We start from the raw sequence: 25,713 nt of genomic DNA, 5'->3' as shown, positions 1-25,713 counted from the left end.
AAAAGAGTTGTATTTAGCACCAAAAAAGGGTTCTGCTATTGTTACAAGCCAAAGAACCCTTACTTGGTACTATTTAGAACCATTTTTCTTAAGAGTGTACATTACAAAAATATCACATTTTTGATTTACATTGTATTTATTACACCATTTTGGTCACATTTTAGCTTTTTAAAAATGTACAAATCCATGTATTCCATCAATAAATTTGATACTGTATTGCATATATTACATTTTGTTACATGTTTATTGTTTAATGCATTATTTATACTCTTTACAAGTATTAACATTGATTTGTAGAACACATGCTAATAACTGCTACTGCCTCTTTAAAAAAACTGGGATTTCTGTAAAAAGTGTCTGTTTTTTTTTTTTTTTTATCAACAACAGACAGTAAAGAACAGATTAAAGGGTATTAAAAGATATATTATTCAATGACAAATGGACTGCGTGGATCTAGTCTTTGGACACGCAGTGAAAGGATGCTGAACTTCTTTGCCAATATACTACTCAATCACTAGTGAATGTCCTTCTGAGAGAAGTTGCTCATTTTAATGTAGAAATACTTTAAATAGTTTGTGATGTGCTGGTGTTTGGATTTCCCTTAAGCACAAAGCAGATCTTAGTATCAAGAAAAGCAACCATCCGTGCCACAAGGTGGTTGGCCATCAGAGGTTAACACCAGCTCCCATGTCAATAGGGGGTCTCTCCTGTTGGAAACTTTACAAATCGTCATGCTATGCTGCCTTAATGATACCTTTGTTGTGTGAATTATGCTATAGCATGGACATAGTGTACATGATCTTGTTGAATATGTCCAAAACAGACTTGATTTTTAAGATATGTTTTGACCTTTGTATTGCCAGTAGACACATATCTTGAACTGCAGGACAGTTTTACCTTCAGTTGTGAAGCAATTGCTTAGGTCCAATTAAATTACATTTCAGAAGAAAAATAACCAAACATTCAGAGGACCTTTTTTGTGGGTCATGATGAATTACTAATCACTATTTCCAGACATTTGACTAAATCTGGTAGTACATCAACAGATCAAATGCTGTCACAACAGGAGCTATTGTAAATGTGTGTGCATACACTATCAGTCCAAAGTTTGGACACAACTACTCGTCCTTATTATTACTATTATCCAAGATTTATAATAATATAGGAAAGTCATCAAAATGAATGAAATAACATGAATGAATTATGTGGGGACCAATAATGTTAAACATATAAAACCGATCTTATATTTTAGCTTCTTCAAAATAGCCACCTTTTGTCTAGGTGACAGCTCTGGACACTCTGAGCATTTCCTCAGAAAACTTCATTAGGTTTTTTTAACAGTATTGCAGGAGCTACCATTCCCCTTGTTGACTGCTTTTCCTTCTTTTTGTAAAGAAATTCATTCGTGGGCACAATTTATATTTGTCTACAAAACTAATTTCAAGCATTAAAGCCGTAGTCTTTAGATTAGGTTTTTACTATCATGAGAAATATAAATTCAGTCAAGTAAACGTTTGACTAGTAGCATGTGTGTGTGCAAAGCACATTTATCCAAGTTTGAGAGGAAGATCAAATGTGGTATTCATATATGACCTCTGCACCGAAATAAGTAAAAGATCTAAAAACACACACATGCACCCGCGTGCACACACACACACACACACACACACACAAAATCCTTCCCTTCTCTCATTACACGATTTAAAACACAACTAATTCATCACTCTCTTTTGTGTAGTTGTACACAATGATTCAATATAGTAAAGTACAGTATAGTAATATATTCCGATTGACATTGCTCTATATTTCTCCTGCTATATATTATGTAAACATCCCATGTATTTTATATACAGTGTGTAGCATTGTCCGTTGTGCAGTATAGTATTTCATATTAAATTTTAGTATAACAATGTCTTGTATATTGCATTGTGTGTAATACTGTATAGTGTATCATTAAGTTTTCAATATTTAATATTCATTTAATATTATTATACTAATACTAAAACTAACCAGGGCCACCAAAAGTGACAAAATTGTCTCAGATATTTAAAATGGCGTATTCCTGTTGGTTTTTTTTTATCGAACATTAATCAAACATTTGATATATTTCATAAAATCTACTATAGGTTTTGAAACGCTGACCCGATTTCAATGAACTGATTCATGACAGCACTTACAAAGGTAAAAGAATGTCCCTGAAAGTCAATTCTAAATGATAAATATGGCCTCTTAATAAAAGTTAATTTATGACATTGATTTGCACTATACTGTATGTTGTTTGTATCATATATTGTGTGTATCACGCATTTAGTGTGTCGATTGTTCCTACTTAACAGCTCACTGATTCGTAGTAAGTGCAAATGTGTGTATCAGTACACAAACACACAGTCCCCTGAGACTCTGTCAGTGGCATTGGAGAGGACAGGTTGTCAGCCTGCTGTCAGTGTGTATAGATCAGTGGATAAGACAGACACACACCTAAAGCAAATCACACTGCCAAACCTGACCCAGGATCAGCCAATAACACGAAATCTGCGTTGATCATGGCAGCCTGCAGGATGCAAGGGGACCTGTTGTGACCCGCTCAGCTCAATCAAATCAATTCCTTTCCCCAAGACTTTAACAAATCCACTTTGAAGTTTGGAAAAGGAGTGCAACTAGAGATCCGTCAGAGTGGGCACGGTGCGGCTGAACAAGTACTGTTTGTTTTAGGGGGGTGCCCATCCCCGAATGGTAACTGGTTGATCAGTTACACATTACCAAGAGTCTGTGAGTGTTTGTACTCAGAGAGTTCAATACTTGTGTCTTCATGTAGAACATTTCAACATCTTTGCAGTCTTTCCTGATTTTCATTAAATATTGCGATTTGATGAGCAGAAACAGAAAACAGGACATTTAAAAGGAATAGTTCACCCCAAAAATAAGAATTCAGTCATTCTTTAGTCATCACTTCTTCTACAGTATACTGGCCATTCTTATCCATATAATGAAAGTGAATGAGGACTAAAGCCCAAAGTATACGTCAATCAGACCTCAACGCTAGTTGTCTGTTTACAGGACACGTGACGCAAATTTCGCTGGTGAACAACAGGAGACGAATGTAGAAACAACAACAGTGGATGTGCAAGTCAAAAGAGTGTACATGAGGAGGTCAGGAGATACATGCATTTCTGTAACTCCAGTCTGAAGGAATATAAAGATATATTTATGGGTCTAAACTCCTAAAGAGAAATAGTCCTATTTCTCATAGGTAGTCGTAGCGTGCTACACCAACCGCATGCACAGTCAACTGAAGTATACTTTAAAAGGCTACCGTTTGACTGTAACCAGACGCTAAGTGTTCATGTCAAAACCGAAGTTTACTTTGGGCTTGAGGGCTGTTAAGCTCCAAAATGACATAAATGCACCATAAAAGTACCATAAAAATGGTCCAAACTTGTGTGCAATATACCAGGTCTTGTGAAGTCGTATGATAGATTTTTGTGACACATAAAAAAAGTTCTTTCAAGAATTCATATTTGTTTTTGCAAAAGAAAGAAATGCATATGGGTTTGGAACGAGGTGAGTAAATGCTTACAGAAATTTCATTTCGGTTTAACATTTTCTTTAAAGTCAACATGAAATCGAAACTGATCCTATTAACTTTCATTTTACATGTTCCTGGTCTTATTGTGAAAGATTTATCAGTTCACGTTATTCCAAAGAAATAAAATGTTTGAAAAAATAAGGTATAATAGTTTGCTTCACCTCTGAAACAACATTCCTTTTTTGCTGTCGTCACCAAAAAACAATTTTTAAACTTCTCCCCTTCAACCAGCTGTCTAACAATGAACCTTTTCATGACCCATTGAATTCCCTATGGATAAAATCAATTTCTAGTTGATTTTTCACTATATATGTCACATTGCGGATGAAAAATGGGTCACAAAAGACATTTCATGCTGACTTTAAGGCAGTTCTGGTGGAAGGCATGACTTGTATATTAGTGAGATGATCAGACTAATGCTTCTCTATGTTTGTCTTTAAACTGAAGTTTGGGAAAAGTTCCTGTGTCGTGAATGACAGCCACTGTGTTTCATCCTCAAGAGTGGCCATTAAGACTTAATGTCGTTCAGCAAACACACACTCTTCAGGCTGCCCTAAGGGTTTTAAGAGCAAGAGTGGTCCAGATTTATTCTAACTCTCCTATTCAAAAGAATGAACTTAAACAGACAAAAGAGACAATTACCATCCCAGTACAGAGGGAGAGAGAGCCAGGAGAAGTGAGGGCGAGGAGACACAAATTAAATAAAGAAATAATCTTACAATAACATTTTACATACACAGATCCACACATATCCAATACTTTGACAAAGTAATTGAGTGTAGGCAGAAATTGGTTTGACGATTCCAAAGCTTCAGTGAATTTCGGTGCTATTAAAGGTATTTTAGGAGGAGATAAGTTCTCCTCGCACACTTCCACAAAAAAGTCTAGAAAGTCTAGTTCATTCTCAACTTAGTACATTCAACATTGCCTTCAGCATGTGCCCATTCAAGCACTGTCTTGCATTCATCCAGAGATGTTATGAGCACACACAGACACACATCTACATTAATGCCCAAGGACGTCCAAACACAGCATTTCTCTCTGAGAAGCAAGGTCAAAAAATTGTACTTCATAAAAGAGACTACAGACAACACAGGGGTCTTAGCAAGTCTACACAAAGATATGGGCACTCATAAAGACATCTACATGATATCCAAAGGGACACAGAGGTTAATAGAGACCTATAGAAACAAATAGTAGAATCTTGAAGCACTCAATGATAACACCTACAGTACAGCATATACCATTTAGTGGAAGCACATATGAGCCCTGTGGGACTCTATAAGGACCTAAAAGTCCCTATAGGACACTATGGAAACACCATTCTTTATGGAGACCTATAAGAACCTTTAGGAAAGTCTTTAATCACTCACTGACAGCACATAAAATACACTATTCTAGAAGGAGCACATATGAGCCACAGTGGGACTCTACAAGGACTTCAAAGTTCCTATAGGATACTAAGGAAATCTATTGTATACAGATACCTATAAGAACATATAGGAGAGTCTTCAAGCCTGTAATGGCAGCACACCAAGTACAGCATATACCTCCCTGGCAGCAGTACATATGAGATTTAGTTGGACTCTTTAAGAACCAAAGAGTCCCTATAGGACACTATGGAATCTCCATTGTTTACAGAGACCTATAAGAAACTATAGGAGAGTTTTCAAGCACGTAATAGCAGCACACCAAGTACAGCATATACCTCCCTAGCAGCAGCACATATGAGTCTTAGTTGGACTCTATAAGAACCAAAGAGTCCCTATAGGACACTATGGAAACTCCATTTTTATTGAGGTCTATAAGAACCTATAGGAAATACTTGAAGCAAATGACAGCACATAAAGTACAGCATATAGGCCAACTGTTCTAGCAGGATCACATACAAGTCCCAACCAAAGAACCTAAGAGTCCCTATAGGATTCTATGAGCAAGAGCAGCAGAGCACATTGTAACTTACGAGAGAGAGCGTGTCCTCCCTTGGGAAGGTAGTCAAACAGAAGCGAGTTCTCCTCTCCGAGCATCTCCGCTCCCAGAGACAGCAAGCTGTTCTTGCTCATGAGGGCAGCACGCAGGTTAGCCACCGAACTCCCTCTCTCCTGGGCTGTGCCCTCGTCCCGCTCCCCAGGCAGAAATCCCCCATCGCCCGCTGCGGCCTCCTCCTGCTTTACCAGGAGTTCCAAACGCTCACTGCGACTGTCTGAGATGTTAGACTCTGTCACTTCTGTACCTGAGAAAAAGGGGGGAGTGTTAATGAATTCTTAAAGACACACATTAAAAAATGCTGTAAACACACACATTACAAGGTTGGAATTTGGCCACTATCTTGTGAGTTTTAGGCCCAGACTAATGTGTGTGTGAGCATGTGTATTTTGTGTGCTCTACTACATCTTTTCATGGAGTTCAGAAAAGTCTAATCTTTAAAGACCCTATGAAATCACTTGATGAGCAAAGTTTTTTGTTGTTGTTTTTTTTTTTTTACATTTCATAATGAAACTGTGAATGTGGGTGGGGCACATCGAAGGGCTCCTCATTTTTTAGAAGGAGGGACATTCTCATTCCAGAGGGCATTTGATTGGACAAAAATCTGTGGAGTGCAAGATGAGTCATCAATATTTTTGGTCTGTTTTCTTGGAAGAGAAAGACTGTAAATTTTAAATGCGTATTTCTGCTAAAAGGTAATTTTTTTTTCAACTTTTAGAAGCACATTAGCAGAATGATAGCCTCAAAGCTAACAGACATGTATTAGAAACCCAAAACTCCAAATTTGATTTCATGGTTTCTTTAAGGCAAAACACCAAATGATAAATAAACCATCAAAATGAGAAAACAAATTTAAGCCTTGCAGTCCAATCTCTTTAAACAGTGTGGAATTGAATAATAAGAAATTTCAAAAAATAATAATAATAAAAGAAAAGTAAAGAAAAGAATAACAACAAAATGTCAAATGAATGTTTACCTCCCTATTCATCATTCCTGTCAATTTCAGACAGGGGCAATAAAGAGTAACAAATACATTCTGCCAAATTACCCATACAGACACTGACGCACATACTTCTCTTGTCAAAAGACGAGGAAGATTGCTAGGATGTAAGGACTGTAAGAACAATGTTAAAAAAGTGGCAAAACAAAACAAAAACAAACAAAAAAACCAATGTTAACCAGGAAGGGAGACAGAGAAGCTTGTTTAGATAAAACTGACAGCCTAAAGGAGAGGAGCCTTTGAAAACAGCTGTCAGTGGAGCTGGCGGATCAGCGCAAGCCTTAAAGCTGCGTGAATGACAGCCCAGCCGGCAAACCACTTAGGTTACGGCACTGCAAGACCAGCCCACAACCTGCCGTACTTTACACAGCACGCTTCCAGAAAATATGCATTTACACTCTCTCACACACACAGCTGAGTTCTGAAGCTTTTATTGTGTTTACTCAGTACAGAACAGACAGATAAATGAAGACAGTGAGGGGATGAAACATAATGAGTGTTATAAACTCTATCCCTTGACACACACACACACACACAAACACACACTATAGCTCTCCATTCATCTGAGGACCATCCAATGACAGGCAGAGCAACTTATCAACTTTGAGTTTTAGAGGAGGATTTGGCTCATTTCCAGAGAGAAAGAGACATACAGTACTGTATCAGCATGTGTGTGTGTGTGTGTGTGTGTGTGTGTGTGTGTGAGAGAGAGAGAGAGAGAGAGAACTTATGAAGCAGTGACCCCATAAAGATCCCTATAATTTATTCAGTTTGCACAACCTCTTGAGTTCACAAGAAGGTCATTCAAGAAGAACAGAGTCACCATCATTCAAACCTACTGCTTTTACTATAACATTTGTATGAACAAGCATGCTTATGTTATTGTTTTATTGCTAGAATCTCACTGCTGTTCACGTAGAAAAATTAGAAGTTTCAGATATTTTCCGGAGTAGTCTCGCATTACCAGATTTTTGACTACTGACATAAAGGATGACAGGGAGGATGACATCACAACTACTCAAATTCGACTCGACTTGATTGGTTACACATACTACTGTATGTAACTAGATAATATTTGGCATATATACATTAATTGTAATGCCAGAGCTGAGTCTGGTTCCTCTCTGGGTTTTCCTCCCTCCACTATTTAACATCTTATGGAGTTTTTAACATCTTGTAGTTTTTTTTTTTCTTCTACCCTGGCCCCAGTCACCTTTGGCTTGCTCACATTTAGGCATGATTTTCTGTAAAGCTGCTTTAGAACAATATGTATTGTGAAAAGCACTATAGAAATAAAGTTTACTTGACCAACAATTTAAGTCAAATCACCTTAAAAAACTAGAAAAACCAACATGCAGGTTATGCCAATAAAAAATATGAATTTGGCAGTACATTTCAGTATAGTGCCTCAAAAATGACAACTACAGAGCAAACAAAGAAACCTGTGTGTGCTGAGGTGCCGAAAGAAGTAATTGTGAAACAGAACAAGAGGATGTGGAAGATGTTGAAATGAGAGGAAGTTGAGGGAGAGAGTGAAAGAGATTGTGTCCATCTCTAGCATTATAAATGTACATACATAATTAAAATGTTCTCTTTTAAAGTTTTATTAATGTGTATTGTATGAAACAATCTTTCTCATTCAGAGAAATATTCATGTGTAGAAGCAAATTGTTTTTTTAAGAAATGTGTGTTCATGAATATCTGGCCAAGGTATGTGTGTAAGTTTGAAGGGTTTAACTCAGTTGCCACAGGGAAACATTCCACTTAAACCAGTGGATTACACACAATTCAGAGATGTGTGTGTAAGCACGTGTGTGTGTGTGTGGGAGAGAAAGAGTGTGTTAATGGCTGCAACCATCATACAATTGACCCTCTCTGACCTAGAGTTTTAAAAACAATCATATGATAAGACTAACTCAGCACTGTTCATTGTGCATCTGTGTGTGTGTATGTATGCCAGTTTAAGTGTACATAAATGTGAATTTATTTAGATAATAATGTACCATAAGACACCTGCATATTGTCATGCCGTGGCTTAGTGGTTATCACACATACTACAAGCATTGAGCCTTGGTGCCCATGCGGGAGATGCAATCTCTCTATTTCCGTAATCTTTCACCAACCTCTCTTAGTAAAAATAGTAAAAAGTCTTCAAAAAGTGGACTGCACATAGTTTCGATATAACATCACAACACACAACCAGTAAAAAAGCTGCTGTTAGTGATGTCTGTGCCAAAAACAGAATTGCAAAATTAATTACTATTTCCAAACAAGTTTCCCAAACATTCCTTACCGAATTCCATTGGTCAGAAAAACAGGTAGTCCCACCCTAAACTCAAGGCATTGTCAGAGATCCGCCCCCTTGTTTCCTGATTGGCTAACAAGTGAGGGCCACAATCAGTTTCTTCTTTGCAATGTACAGAGTCTAAAGGTGGCACAAAGATGTGTATATTACGTTCAGTCTAGGAGAACTAATACTGCTCATCCAGTTTAGGAACAACCAGTCAAATTTGACCATGTTATGATAACATGCGTGCAAATATCTGTTTGAAATACACTCTGAGTGTAAGCTGGATTGCATAGAGGTACAGGATGCAGACTGTGGCCAGAGACAAGCAGTATAAAAGATGCTGGTTGTGGATAGGAAGGTAATATTGTTGACAAATGAGCAGAAAGAGAAAAAACAACAAATAGGAGAAAGAAATGAGCATAGAGTGGACAGGTCACTCAAACACACTCACTGACGTACAAAAACACACACAGGCAGAGTCAATTAAGTTGGGGGAGTGGGGAGAAGATGCGGGAATTCATTAGATAAGTTCACCCTTCATCTGTGGGCTGAGGCCACAGGAGTCAATCAATAAAATAGATCTGCCGCTCCCAAATGCCCCGAGACCTGACGCCCACAAATGAAGAGAGGAGTATCTTGCCCCCCTGACCCCGATCTCTCCCCCTACACACCTGCCCCGATCCCTCACCCAACTCAAACACATTACAGCCAACACACTATAAATGCATTGCCATAATTGCAACAACATGTTTTTTTTTCCAGTTTACAGTGATTAAGATGCATTTTCAAACATCTCACCTTTTCATTACGTCCCACTCAACACTTCATAAAGGCATCTACAGACAGTAATAGTGGTATAGAGGATTATGAAGACCTACAGAAGAGAGTCTTTAAGCATTCAATGATAGTACATACAGTACGCCGTTTACCACTCTAGCAGAAACACATATGAGTCAGAACGGAATCTTATTAGAGATTTTATAGGCCCCACTGGAAACTCCACAGTTTACAAATACCTATTAAAACCTATAATAGAGTCTTTAAGCACTAAATGATCACACATACAGTACAGCATAAACCACTCTAGCAGGACCACATACTGTACTGAATGAGTGCAAATTGGATTCAATAAGAACCTACAGTAAGAGTCCCTACAGGATGCTATGGAAACTGCACAATTTATTTAAACCAATAAAAATCTATAAGAGCACTCAATGATCACACATACAATACAGCATATGCTGTTCTAGCTAGAGCACGTATGAGTCCCAATTGGATTTAATAAGAACCTACAGTAAAAGTCCCTATAGGACACTATGGACCTCAATTCTTTCAGGGCACCTAAAAGAACCTATAGGTGATAGAGCATATACTGTTCTAGCAAGAGCACATATGCATCTGAATTGGACTCTATAAGAACTTAAGAGTCCCTATTTGATGCAATGGAAACTCCAAAGTGTATTTAAACCTATTGAAATCTATAAGTGCACTCAAAGAACAAATATAGTACAGCATATGCTGTTCTAGTAGAACACATATGAGTCCCAATGGGATTCAATAGCCGCTTTTCAACTATTGGGCCAGTGTGAGCCAGCGCTATCAACTGGCCAGCCAGGGCCAATAGCCTCGGACCTCAAGCCGCAAGACCAAAATCGACCTGCGTTCCAACTATCGGGCCACTAACTCAGCAGTGTTGCCCTAAAATCTGAATAAGCTGCTGTGGTGCCAACGTCACACAGCCCATCAATTTCACAAGCAAGAGGGAAGCTCAAGCTGAGGTATCATGATATCTAGTTATCTAGAATATCGAGTTTACAGTATATTGAATGTAAACAGCAAGATAAGTTAGCTTTGACAACTCACCGACTGTAACTGCTTTGGTGTCCCAAGTGGTCTCCTATAGAAATCAATCAATGATCACACATACAGTACAGCATATGCTGTTTAAGCTAGAGCACATATGAGTCCAAATGGGATTCAATAAGAACCTATAGTAAGAGTCCATATAGGACACTATGGAAACTCAATTCTTTATGGACACCTAAAAGAATCTATAAGTGATGCAGCATATACTGCCCTAGAAGGAGCACAAATGAGTCTGAATTGGGCTGTATAAGAAATAAGAGTCCCTTTAGGACGATATGGCAACTCCACAGTTTATGGAGACCTATAGAAAACTATAAAAGCACTCAATGATAGTACATAAAGTACAACATATACCATTATAGGGGGAGCACAAATGAGTGCCCATATAGTCCCTATATAGTTGCCACACATTCAACATTCTTCCAATACATGCCGATCTTTCAAACACCATGAATTTCATTCAGTCCATGGTTCAATCCATTACTTGATGTCTCACCACTCATTATGTCCCACTCAACACACCACTTGCAGATACAGAAGGGATCATTATGCCATTGTTTCTAATAGCCGCTTTCTAATAGCAGTGATCGAGGAATGTTGCTGAAATCTTTGTTCACGTGTGTAATCCAAAAGCTTTAATGGCCATTGATTGAAGTGTTGTGAGATTACAGTGGGAATAATGCCATGCATTGTCCCCGTTCCCCTTATAAGAGAAAGACTGAATCAGTTTGATTCTTTCTTGCAAAGGGGATCTCAGTTTAATGTGGTTGCCATGGCAGCCAGGCACTCTTGGCTTCAACATTTATGCTAAATAAAACACCCTTTTAAGAGTAGACACAAATAGGCAGACCAGTGGTGTTGGCATTGTGTCCGTGTGTGTGTTTTTGTGTGTGTCTGTGTGTGAGTGTTCGCTAGTTCGAACGTATCTGTGTATCGTGTGCTAGAATGTAAACTCTTGCCGCAAATGTCAGAGTTCAGCCACTTGTTGATTGTATTTTGTTGTCTTTGTGGCTGAGCTCTGACATTCTTGTTTAGTGTATGGTCTAGTCTTTGTGAGTGTGCATGGCTCGTCCTTTTGACGCTCTCATTCATTCTCTCTTGGTTATTGGCATGAGTGCACTGCTCTTATGTCATTCTTGCAGCATGTACTACTGTCAATTGTTTTGTTTTTGTCTCTTGTGACAATCACACATTTGCGTGGCGCTTGCCTTGAGCTGCGTGTCCAGGTCGCATTGTCATGTTGTGCTGGGGTTCGGCCGCTTTGGTCTTGGTTGACTGTTTATATGTGGCCGAACCCCCACACAAATGTCCCGTCTTTTCTGTCGTTTTGCATGAGCGCATGTTGCCATTGTCTCTGGCGATATGTGCTTGTGTCATTTGTGTGTCTGTGAGAGCGCGTTTCTTTGTTTTGTTTCCGTATTGCCACGTGTCTCTCAGTTTTGCGTCATGCCTGCCTCATGTCTCTCTCTTTCTTTTATTTTGCAGGTGCCGCAGTGATCTCAGCCCTGTTGCCCTGGTTACTTCATTACCTTGTTAGCCGATCATCTGCGACACCTGTTCTCCTTGTTTTCCCTCCTGATTTCTCTAACATATATTCTCCTTGTGTGCTCTCTCTGGTGTCAGTTTGTTGTCTCTGTTAAGTCAGATTGGTCATGTCTTGTTTATCTTCAGTCTAGTATTTTCGGTCGTGTTTGTTATCTGTCTGTAGGTTTTGTATTTCTTTTGTTTCTCCCTTGTGAGAGTTTTCATTTCTGGTTCCTGTTTTGTTTTGTTATCATATTGGTTTTGTTTCCTTTCTCTCCACTGTTAGAGTTTTGTGTTCTGTTTAGTTTTTCTTTTAATAAAAGCCAATCTTGTACTCTTGCATTTGGGTCCTCCTCACTTCACACTTTCAGCGATCTGTGACAACAAAAGAATATGTATTCAGGAATATGAATGCCTGTGTGTGCGTACTATTGGTGAAGAGGCTAATGTAAGATCTTGTGGTGGGGTATTGAATGTGTGTTTCGTCTCTGAAAGAGCCTTTTGTGACAGTCGAGAGTCAGATCTGCAAGTGTTAATGATTATTGGAGGGGATGGGGTAGAGCGAATGTCTATTAAAACACAATAAATGAGAGACAGACAGAGAGAGAGGGGTCAGCTAACAGGGTCTGACCCCGTGACCCTCTGTTCCAGCTGCAACGGCGATTATGGACCTCCCTGGCTGAAATTAAACACTGTCTTTTGTTTCAGGCGGTTTCGAGGTGTCCCTGGACGCTCTCAATCTCACACAGCGATCAGGTTTACACACACACACACACACACACACACACACACACACACACACACACACACACACACACAGAACGGAGTTTGTTTCTGTATGAAGATAAGAGACAGAGCTGTTTAACCTGTCAGGTTTAACAATTATCTACTAGTTCATTACATCAGAACTAGTAACACACACTCATTAGATACAATTACCTGAACAAACCCTCAGGACACAAAACGCATACAAAATATAAACAAGCCACTCATGTGTCCACACTGCAAATCATTCTCGTAATCAATGCTCTTATAAAAAATATATAAACATCCTTAAAACAACATAAATCTACTCGAGAAGCAAAATTGTGGAATATAATATGACAAGAGCATATAAGAATTTTAGAAATATGTAAGAATGTACTATAGTATAAGAAAGTTAATTTTTCTTACCCCATAGGCAAATCGTTTTTTCGCCCTTTTTTTAAGCATGAGTCTAGCAGAATTTATTGAGGTTTATTCTTAAAACATGAAAAAAAAAAAAAAAAACTGAACTAATAACTCTCATTAGCCATACTAAATGTCCCCTCAGGACTCCAAACACACTCGACACAAACATACGTACGCTACACGTGTTTACACTGCAAAATATAATTTTTTTAATCTGTGGGCTTGTCTTGTGTTCTAGAAAAAATATTGAAACATCCTTACACACATTCTTATCTGTTGTGTAAGATAAAAAAAAGGCTAGTTTTCATATATTTAGTAATATATTAACAATATATTTAGTTCAAGATATATTCTCTGACATTTTTGTTTCTCAAGTAAATTTATATTGTTTTAAGGATGTTTATATACAGTATTTTGCTGGAATTTTTTTTTTTTTTCAATGTAGCAGGATTATGGGCTGGAAGGGGAAGGTCAGGCCTGCCTCAGTGTGGCCGGAGTTTGAAAGGGTAAAAAGTAATTTCCAAGGAATGGAGGGAGTGAGGCACTAAAAAAGCAGAAGAATTCGGAGGCAATTTAAAAGCAATGTGGGAGAGGGGGATGAGAGGGAAAAAAAGCAAAGAAAGAGGAGGCATGATGGAAAGTAAAAGAGAAGTTGTTATTTCTCTCTCCCTCTCTCTATCGTTTTTTAGGGACTAGTCAGGCCACAACCTCCAACAAGAGAGAGAGACAGATAGAGGAAGAATAAATCAAACAGCCCTGAAGGCTAGAAAGCAGGGAGAAAGAAGTGTGGGTAATGATGGAGGGGGGAGTTGAGTGGGCGATGGAGAGGACAAGAGGGTGAGCACAAGCAGGGGTGGAGGTGGAGAGGGGGAGTGGAGGATTGCAGGGCTCAAGGTAATCTGGAGAGTTAATGCAGCTTAGCAAAGCAGCCCAGTGAAGAGAGAGAGAGAGAGAGAGAGAGGGAGAGAGAGAGAGAGAGAGAGCACAAAGTGGCAGACAGAAAGAGAGAGGGCGTAAGAGACAGAGAAAGACAGACGGAGAGAGAAAGGGAGGGCCGGAGAGAGTGGGAGAGAGGAGATCTTGGGGAAAATGGAATGCTGGGTGGAGAGGGGAAGCAAACACGCAGGGCTTTGTGCTAAAAGCACGACTCTGGGGAGGGTGCGACTAGCGCTAAATCCAGAGCACAGGCCAGAAATCAGGGTTTAAAGAGCAGGCAACCCGACTGGCCCTTTTTTAGCCACCCTCATGTATAGCCAAACACAGACACATGCAAACAAAAGTTTTCAAACAACTGACCAATACCAAAGCGTGAAGATATCTGCGACCAACAGACACATTGGCTGAGGCTAAAATAAAGCAATATGCCACAAATTATTTTACAACAGGTAAGGTGTATTCTTAGGCACAACACAAAGCATTTGTTTTTGTGGCCTTCCTTTGCGTCCGTGCCACCCCATCCCTTCAATCAGTGCGCCTGATGCCGGGAGGAACCCTGGAGGAAGATGCCACCCCATGCACCAATAGGGGAGTGCATTCAATCACCGCACCCCACCCTTTACCTGGAGCACACCCTATCGTCACTCCCCAACCTGCACTTTCTGTGATCACAGCGAGGGCACCCCACCCACTTTCAGTTACTTCACTATAACCTCCATGGACTTTTTTAATATTTCATGTTCATTTTAATTAAATGCCTCAACAAGGCCTGATGTCATGGCCAATGATGTCACAGCCACTGTCTTCGCTCATCCTGCCACAGTGACATACTCTTGAGTAGTCAGATTTTTTGACTAAGCAGATTTTTGGTAGTTATCAGTGTATTGGTGTGCATGTAAACGCACTCAATGATGGAAGAAAAAGTGATGCCAATGTTGAAGACGTGACCTAGCATTTAGTGGCGTTATTTGCAGGCAACCTGAGTTAGATTCCAGTTTGGGTCATTTCCCATTGCATCCCCCTGTCTTCTTCCTATAGATTTTTGTCACTCCCAATCTGTCCAATCAATAGAAAATTGCAAAAAGCCTATAAATAACAAAAGTGATGGCGATGAGGTCATAAAAGTAAGGAGGTCAATGGAGTGAAAAGAGAGAGAGAGAGAGAGAGAGAGAGAGAGAGAGAGAGAGAGAGAGAGAGAGAGAGATTACTAAAGTTAATTACAAAGTGGTCGGCAAAGATATTAAGGGCCGCCGTAAGAGCGTAGAAAGACTCCAGGTTTGAGAACAAATGGAAGACCTGAAGAGATATAAGCAGGAAGGAGACACCAGGTCTTCATGTGTACAAGATGATCAGACAAAGTGCTTATGTCAGATTATCTGACACAAGATACAATTAAGTACACAAAAACGCAAACCTCTCATCAGCTAGATCAAAATCCACTCAAGCATTTTATTGTATGATGCAATCCAGTGTCTCCCAATCCTTGTCCTGGAGTACCCCAATACTGCATGTTTTGGAGGTCTCCCTTATGTGAAACACCCAATTCAGTTATAGAACCTCTACTAACAAGTCTCTACCACTAGGTACTCTGGGACAAAGATTGGGAAACCCTGATGCAATCAAGCCAACTGAAATCATATTCCATATTCCAAGTTCAGCAGGTACATTCGCTGCTGTCAAAACACGTCATAGAACCTTGCGCCAAGCATGCCTGTTGTCATGCAGTCTGCAGCTCAACATGTTAAATGAAGCTCCATGGCAACAAGATCTCATGTACATCTACATTTCAACACAGCACAGTTCTGATGTGAATGGAAGAGCCAGAGTTCATTAGAACAATGAGAGACGGCAGGATTGTGCATGATCTGCCGGAATCTTATTATAACTCTATACAAGTTTACTGTGACTGACACATTGATCTAAAATGGAACAATAAGGAGGTTTTCAGGAGGTGGAATATTGAGAAAGAGAAAATGTGACAGAGAGGGGCACAGAGAGAAAGCCCTGCTGGACAAAAAAGCTGGTTTTGGCAACGATTTTGCCGTCTGAGACAAATTTTGGGGATTGCAAATTATTTTTCTTGTTGTATGGAAAAATTGATAGTCTTTGATCGCTTAGTGAGACATGTTCACCAATGGCCAAATTAATTGCCTTTGCGATTAATCTCCGCATCTGACATAGTTCTGGTAGTATCAGAAAATGTGCATCTATAGCCACATGACATGACTTAACAACCTGTCAATCGGGACGATTCAGACCAAAGTCGTGGATACCTCTCATAGGGGGAGAGCTGGGTCATTTATATAAATTGCATATGATCAAATCAGCAGAATCATGGTAGATTAACCCTCAGCGCCAGCGCGTCCTGCTGGATTTTTTCCTCATAACAGCGGAAACAGCTTAAATTACAGCATTTTTGGGCATACAGATAAGTGTAAGACATCATTAGAGACTATAAAGGGTCTACTTTTATTTGTGTACACTCACAATAACAACAAAACCTTGTGCTTTTGTAAAATAAAGAAAATAAACAGGGTGCGCTTTCAGCCGTCTCTGTCTCCACGAGCATCTTTCTGAAACACGTCACAAAAATGAACTGAAACTCCGCGAATACTTATCACACAAACATGAAACATATGTCTAAAGAAAGCTTAAAATGTCTACTTTTAAATAAAACAATTCAAATTTAAAACAAATATTCTCCTGCAATGTAATCTGTATGAAACAAAGTGATGTACAGTTTCTCCTGGCTCAGCTAATTATCACTAATGTGATCACACCCACCAGCAGAGCGCGCTATTCATACGGTAATGTGCTGAGCCGATCAATGCAAATGGTAAACGCCCCCAACAGTGCCTTAAAAAGCATCAAGTTCATTCACTTTTCTGCGCGTTTGGAAGATGGCACGCTACACAGGTGAGGAAGCTCCTGGATAGTGACGAAGAGTTCACATTTTCCTCAGAAGAGGAGCGGGAATCCGACGATGAACGTTTGAAGAGCGACTTGATCCAGCCGAGGATACAATTTTGGATGAGTAAGTCTTTACTTACATTAGTTGACATGCTATTTTATATAAACATGGACATATTTTACTAGTTGGACTATTTCCAGACTTGCCAGCCAGGATTCAGAGTATTGAAATTTGAAATATGTCCTAATAGGCAAGTTTTAGTAACATTTAAATGTTGTTTCGTCTAAAGCAGGTATTTAAACTGTATGCTGTGTGATATAAATATGATATATAATATGATATAAAAATAATATGAATGTTTAGGTTATATTTTTACTAGTGTTTTATGCTGCCTCACTATCATCAACGAAGCTTGTGCTTGCAAATATCTGTTCAGGTTTAAATGTGTAAAATGTGCTGTAAATATGCCCATATTAGAAAATCAGCATATTAGAATGATTTCTGAAGGATCATGTGACACTGAAGACTGCAGTAATGATGCTGAAAATTCAGCTTTGATCACAGGAATAAATTGCATTTCCCCTTCTGTAACTCACTCGACGTTGTGTCGATGTAGTGACACTAGTGGTCGCTCTTGAGAGCCCTGATCACCTCAGATCTTTGAGAAAAGGCTAATGAGAATTGGAGAGTGGAATTTGCATGCCACTCCCCCGGACATACGGGTATAAAAGGAGCTGGAATGCAGGATTCATTCAGATTTTTTCTTCGGAGCCGAGTGGTTGTACTATTCAGTGAGCTGAATACTACTGCTGTTCCATTCACCTCTTAAGAAGCGTATGCTGTTGGATATACGGCGCATTTCCAGCGGCTTTCTCTCCTTCTGCACGGCGAGTGCAGATTTCGCCCCTGGCGCTTCGACAGCGCTAAAAGAGTGTATATTCTGCTAAAGACTATATTTTCTCTACTAGAGCACACACATTGATGTTGAACGTCTTTTTAAAGATGCATCTTTTTAAAGATGCCTTTCCGTTTTTGTGTGATTCCTGGATGCGGTCGTTATCTCTCCGCCTCCGACGGCCACGGGCGCTGCCTCACATGTCTGTGCAGCGATCACACTGAGGCAGCGTTTGTGGATGGTTCATGTTCTCATTGTGAGGATATGACCATGGCAACGTTGCAGTCACGGCTTTCCTTCTTCTGAGGGAAAGCCACTCTAGCCGCCCCCCGCGCTGCGCCTTCTACCCACGGGTGTGAGGCCCGGCCCGGCTGGCGCTGGAGGCGATTTGGGGAGTTCAATGGGTGCGGTCTTGCCGGGTAATTCCCCGTGGACCTCCCGTTTCCCAGCATGCTCGTTTGTTCCCGTCTGGTTCCAAAATGAGACCAGCCCGCCTCATGGCCGGCTTGATGTCTCTTTCAGGGCCCGCGAGCAGGATGAGTCTTCGATTGCTGCATCGGAGAGCGCACTGGCGATGTCAGATGCCGAGGACTCGACTGGCCTGCCACCTTCGGGTCTGCCCTCCCAGTCTGAGGCCGACGCAGAGCTGACCGCCATGCTTGCCCGGACCGCCGCGAGTATCGAGTTGGACTGGAACCCTCCAGCCTCCCCTGAGAGCTTGCGGCTTGATGATTGGTTCCTGGGTTCGGGGCGTTCCTTTGTTCCCGGAGGTGCATGACGAACTCATGAGGTCGTGGAGGGCATCTTTCGTTGCCCGAAACAGACTTCCGGGTTCGTCCGCTCTCACTACCCTCGACGGTGGGGCGGTCCACGGGTACATGGAGGTCCATCGTGTGGATCAGGTGGTTGAGATGCACCTGTGCCCGCAAAACGCCACCACCTGGCGGGATCATCCGGCGGTCCCCTCCAGAACCTGTAGGACTACGTCGTCTCTGGCGGCCAAAGCCTACAGGGAGTCCGTACCACGGAATATACATCACAGGGGTTACCGGAGTAATCGGCACTTGTGTAGCACCTATCCCAGTACAGGGCATATTAGACCCCATAGTGGGGCTGGCTGCAAACTCCGCTGAGATCGCGAACCATAGGGCTAGGGAGGAAGGACATCCAGGGTCCACGACTTTGTGAACTCGACTGGGGGTAAAAGCGCACATTTTCGCCTCAGGGGAGGGGAAAGGCGCTATACGCAAGCGATACACCTGGCCAGCTGTTCCGTATTACCGAACTCTACTTGTTCGTACCTGAAAGAACACGGGACGAACAGAAACAGGTGATGTATATTCCGCGGTACGGACTCCCTGTCGGTGGACCCACGTCTCCCTTGGGCAGAGCTCTCTCTGCCCACGGTCACTGTGTTTGTAGAGTTCCCCCCCCTTGCCTACCACCGTGCCTCTTCCATGTGTGGCTGCTGAGCCCATGTGTCATATTGCCACATGTTGACCTCCCCTTTTGGGCAGGATGTGGTCTCCGCAGGGTCTTTTCCCCCTGAAAGAATAGGAAAGGAAAAGAACACCTTCCCCGATGCGTATGATAGTGTTACATGGCGCCAGCTGAATCTAATACTCTGTGGAGAGAAACATAGAGAGAAAAGGCGCGGCTGGAATTACATGACGTCTTTTGGGCCGTTGGGGGAGGTTACGTGCAGTCTGATGCACCTGCTATTACGCACGTAGCAGCTTGCTTGCACCTGCATCGGCAGTTCACGTAACACGGTTCAGCTGTTGTGGCGTTGACACAACGTCGAGTGAGTGACAGAAGGGGAAAGTCTCGGTTACTGTCGTAACCTCTGTTCCCTGATGGAGGGAACGAGACGTTGTGTCCCTCTTTCCACAATGCTGTACTAGCCGCTGAAATGGCCGGGACAGCTCCTCAGTACAAAACCTGAATGAATCCTGCATTCCAGCTCCCTTTTATACCCGTAAGTCCAGGGGAGTAGCATGCAAATTCCACTCGCCAATTCTCATTGGCCTTTTCTCAAAGATCTGAGGTGATCAGGGCTCTCAAGAGCGACCCCTAGTGTCACAACATCGACACAATGTCTCATTCCCTCCATCAGGGAATGGAGGTTACGACAGTAACCGAGACATTTACAATATATTCAAATAGAAAACAGTTATTTTAAATTGTAAAAATATTTCACAATATCACTGTTTTTGCTGTATTTTGGATCAAATAAATGCAGCCTTGGTGAACAGAAGAGACTTCTTTTAAAAACATTAAAAAACCTTACAGATCTAAAACTTTTAAACGGTAGTGTAGGTCTAAAGTTTTTAAGTAAAGTCTTTATGTAAAAAAAATGTATAGTCAGATTACTTCTTTTAACTTAAACTTGATTTTGTGAACAAGCTACAAACAATACATTCAATCATTAAGTCTCCTCACATTCATTCTCTCTCAGGGGAGGGGTCCTCTGGTATCAATCACATCAATATTCATGATCATCCACGCCTCCTCGCGTATGGCATTTCTAACACTAAAAGTGTCATACAAAAGTTAAATGACTATATTGTTTTCTATGAATGAGTGATCAGGATGGTTTTCACATCACTTTATAGGAAAAACTCTAGGCTACAAGATCCAGTTCTCAAAAGTCTTGTGAACAAATTTTTAGTATGTGTTATATGGCCTTATTTCATTGACTTAAAATTTTAGTTTTTTCAAAAACCACGCATAAACGTTATTTTCTCAAAAACACAAACATGTACATACATGTTGCTCACATATTACTTTAGCCCAGTTTGTGCTGAATACAGTATTATCAGACTTTAGCCATTAATATGTTTTTAAGCAACTGAAAAAGCACAAATGTCAAGGCATGTCAAAACTTCTCCAGGGCCCAAAACACCCTCAGACCCCAGAGGGTTAAGGAGGTGCCCTCCTCTAGAGCATGGCAGACAGTCTGTCAGAGGCTCAAGGGTTTTATTTAAGCAAGCTAGCGTGTCTATTCCTCTTCCCTTCATTGTGGGGGCCACAGAGCTGGCCCGCTGTCATGCTTTGGAATACTCTACATACTGTAGGCAAAACTTACTAATTTACCTACACCCTGTCTACACGGACACAACCGATGCCACATCACGCTGCAATGGCTTGAGGCTGTCTACAATAGATTCTTAGAAGACAACATTCTCAAAAGATGAAGTGCACGGACAATCAGCTAAAAAAGTGCGTGTGGCGTGTAATAAATAGAACAAGGCATCCATTTACTGTACTCCCTAGTATGGATGCATCCAGTTCCTGGGTGTCCACATCACTGAGGAACTCACATTGTCTGTCCACACTGAGGCCGTTGTGAAGAAGGCTCATCAGCGCTTCTTCTTCCTGAGACGGCTGAGGAAGTTTGGACTGAACCGCCACATCTTCACACGGTTCTACACCAGCACTGTAGAGAGCATTTTGACTGGTTGCATCTCCACCTGGTATGGCAATAGCACTGCCCAGAACCGCAAAGCCCTGCAAAGGGTGGTGCGAACTGCCAGACATATCATCGGAGGTGAGCTTCCCTCCCTCCAGGACATATATACCAGGCGGTGTGTGAAAAAAGCTTGGAGGATCATCAGAGACTCCAGCCACCCGAGCCATGGGCTGCTCTCACTGCTACCATCAGGCAGGCGGTATTGCAGCATCAGGACCCACACCAGCCGACTTCATGACAGCTTCTTCCCCCAAGCAATCAGACTTTTGAACTCTTGATCTCTCACGATCAATATACATCAGCACTGCACTTTATTAATCTTATTATCTCACAATGGATTGTCATAATTATATCTCTTTTAACAACACACTGGCAACTGACTATCAACCGACAGCCTGAATGTCAATACAGTACAATAAAACCTACTGTACATTTTATATATACTATATATACTGTTTTTTATTGTATAATGTGTATTCTATATTGTGTGTATTGTATACTGTACATTGTATGTTATTATTTGTATATTGTGTTGTGTGTGATTATGTGTATATTAGATATGAAATTGTTGTGTAAATCTGAAGTTTATTGTAAATTGGTATATGTCTCATCACTGTCACGACTGCTATGTTGCTCGGAACTGCACCCAAGAATTTCACACACTATTGCACTTGTGTACAATGCATCTGGAAAGTATTCACAGCACTTCACTTTTTCCACATTTTGTTATGTTACAGCCTTATTCCAAAATGGATTAAATTAATTATTTTCCTCAAAATTCTACAAACACTACCCCATAATGACAATGTGAAAGAAGTTTGTTTGAAATTTTTGCAAATTTATTAAAAATAAAAAATGAAAAAAATCACATGTACATAAGTATTCACAGCCTTTGCTCAATACTTTGTTGAAGCACCTTTGGCACCAATTACAGCCTCAAATCTTTTTGAGTATGATGCTACAAGCTTGGCACACCTATTTTTGGGCAGTTTCTCCCATTCTTCTTTGCAGGACCTCTCAGGCTCCATCAGGTTGGATGCGGAGCTTCGGTGCACAGCCATTTTCAGATCTCTCCAGAGATGCTCAACCGGGGTTCAAGTCTGGGCTCTGGCTGGGCCACTCAAGGACATTCACAGAGTTGTCCCGGAGCCACTCCTTTGTTATCTTGGCTGTGTGCTTAGGGTCGTTGTCCTGTTGGAAGATGAACCTTTGCCCCAGTCTGAGGTCCAGAGCACTCTGGAGCAGGTTTTCATCAAGGATGTCTCTGTACATTGCTGCATTCATCTTTCCCTCGATCCTGACTAGTCTCCCAGTTCCTGCCGCTGAAAAACATCCCCACAGCATGATGCTGCCACCACCATGCTTCACTGTAGGGATGGTATTGGCCAGGTGATGAGCGGTGCCTGGTTTCCTCCAGACATGATGCTTGCCATTCAGGCCAAAGAGTTCAATCTTTGTTTCTCATGGTCTGAGAGTCCTTCAGGTGCCTTTTGGCAAACTCCAGGTGGGCTGTCATGTGCCTTTTACTGAGGAGCGGATTCCGTATGGCCACTCTACCATACAGGCCTGATTGGTGGAGTGCTGCAGAAATGGTTGTTCTTCTGGAAGGTTCTCTTCTCTCCACAGAGAAATGCTGGAGCTCTGTCAGAGTGACCATCAGGTTCTTGGTCACCTCCCTGTCTAAGTCCCTTCTCCCCCGATCACTCAGTTTGGCCAGGCGGCCAGCTCTAGGAAGAGTCCTGGTGGTTCCAAACTTCTTCCATTTACGGATGATGGAGGCCACTGTGCTCACTGGGACCTTCAATGCTGCAGAAATTTTTCTGTACCCTTCCCCGGATCTGTGCCTCGATACAATTCTGTCTCGGAGGTCTACAGACAATTCCTTGGACTTCATGGCTTGGTTTGTGCTCTGACATGCACTGTTAACTGTGGGACCTTATATAGACAGGTGTGTGCCTTTCCAAATCATGTCCAATCAACTGAATTTACCACAGGTGGATTCCAATCAAGTTGTAGAAACATCTCAAGGATGATCAGTGGAAACAGGATGCGCCTGAGCTCAATTTTGAGTGTCATGGCAAAGACTGTGAATACTTATGTACATGTGATTTTTTTCGTTTTTATTTTTAATAAATTTGCAAAGATTTCAAACAAACTTCTTTCACGTTGTCATTATGGGGTATTGTTTGTAGTATTTTGAGGAAAATAATGAATTTAATCCATTTTGGAATAAGGCTGTAACATAACAAAATGTGGAAAAAGTGAAGCGCTGTGAATACTTTCCAGATGCACTGTATATGGTTGTGTGACAATAAAAGTGATTTGATTTGATTTGATCATTGATTATGAGCGATTTTCTTTTGATGCGCCACACCACTCATGTCCGGTGTAGACAGGGTGTTACGTGAAGCATACATGTTACAATATTGCTAAGCATACTATGTGTTACTATGTGTTAAGTATTACCTACCTAGCACACAAAAATACTGGTTAAAAAAGAAACATTTTATATATACTATTTTTATTGATACTCCTATGTCTTGAAAAATCAAATACTATATATAATGAAATACAAAAATGAAATACAAATATTATCGACATTTCTCTCCACTTGCCCACCATGTGTTGCTGCCTCATGAACACTCATGAATGCGCATAGGACATCAAGATTTTCACTTTCCAAAAACTTCAGTATGCCTTCAGAGGACTTGGAATATGACGCATGAGTTGCATGGACTACTTTTATTATACTTCTGGGTGCTTTTTTTCAACTTTAAAGTTAGTCATTATCAACGGTCATTGTATTGAACAGATGGACTGCAATATTAATCAAAACATCTCCTTTTGCATGCATAAGAAAGAAAGTAATTTGGGTTAGGAACAAAATCAGGGTGAGTATATAATGACAGAATTTTCATTTTTGGGTGAACTATTCCTTTAAATTCTGTCTAGGTAGTCAGCTCACTAGGTTTTGGAACAGAGCTCTTATTAATATATGAGAGAAGAAAAGGAAGACAATAGAAAGTTAGGTGCAATGGAGAGGGACAAACACAGAGGGAGCGCAGGGGACCAGAGGTGAAAAAGAGAGACGAGGAGGATAAGGGAGAAGAAGGATGGTGATGAGGAAAAGAGCAAATGAAGGAGAGAGACATAATTGACTTCATAGCTGTAATTCCTCATAAGAGAAGGAATGAATTGGAAAAAGAGAAGAAAGGCTGGAGCTGGTGGAAAAACAGAGGGATAGGGAAGGGACGAGAGGATGGATGTGGAAAGAAAGGGAAAGAAATGGACTGTCTGCGAGGACAGTAGCGGCCGCTTCCTCATGCGGTCTTAGGAATGCAGGACGGGTGGATCCGAGTGTGTTCTGGGGGTGGTTTGTGTGTGTGTGTTTGCCTGTTAGACCAGACAGGAATCCTTAACCCCCACAGACTCTGGAGCCAGTTATCAGAGAGAAAGAGAGGGGCTGGGATGTCCCAACTTTTATCTCTCTCTTTCGTCCCCTCCCTTTCTGCCTTCTTATTCCACTTCTCTCTTTTCACCTCCTCTACTTCTGCCCCTCTTTCTCCATAATTGTGCCAGCAAAAATAAAAAAGAAAGAAAACAAGGAGAATGTGGGGTATAAGAATGAGCAAGTGAGAGAATGTGCACTAGAAGAGAGAGAAGGACAAACCTTGAGACTAGATGACTTCAAGGTTGAGGCAAATTGTTTTAAAAATGCCAAACTCTGAAGAGAGAGAGACATCAGTCTGATTTACCTTAAATGTCTCTCCTGTTTTCTCCATCTTCTATAGAACTTAGTCAGGATACATGCCATATTTAATTTGACACGACTGAAAAAGTGGCTTTGAAGCATAGAAATACTGTGCTTTCAATAGGTTCTACTGCCATGTGTTTGTTGATGTCACCAATGAGACATAGAAAATATGTTTCCAAAAAAATTTCAGTGGACAAAAAATTCTGGAAAACACAGGATGGGTAAATTACTCCAATACAAATTACTAAATACTACACTACTCATGACTTTACTAATAATTACATTACTAATTACTTTCACAGAAAAGTTTGCTTTTCTGCTTG

General features: G+C 40.9%; 1 protein-coding gene across 3 annotated transcripts in view; it reads right to left on the bottom strand.

Moving 5' to 3' along the window:
• The window catches only part of LOC127420484 (zinc finger and BTB domain-containing protein 46-like), a 156,601-nt gene that overhangs the window by 45,470 nt on the left and 85,418 nt on the right, over positions 1-25,713 (bottom strand). For 2 of the 3 annotated variants that reach the window (XM_051662814.1, XM_051662812.1), the window contains exon 3: positions 5,550-5,819. In XM_051662814.1, the coding sequence (XP_051518774.1) occupies positions 5,550-5,819 (270 nt within the window). The remainder of the gene's footprint in view (positions 1-5,549; positions 5,820-25,713) is intronic. The other variant, XM_051662813.1, reaches the window with a different exon arrangement.

Source organism: Myxocyprinus asiaticus, chromosome 29 (genome assembly GCF_019703515.2).
Source record: "Myxocyprinus asiaticus isolate MX2 ecotype Aquarium Trade chromosome 29, UBuf_Myxa_2, whole genome shotgun sequence".
Taxonomy (NCBI): domain Eukaryota; kingdom Metazoa; phylum Chordata; class Actinopteri; order Cypriniformes; family Catostomidae; genus Myxocyprinus; species Myxocyprinus asiaticus.
Note: the sequence above shows the minus strand (reverse complement) of the source record. Positions and strands in the feature narration are given on the sequence as shown.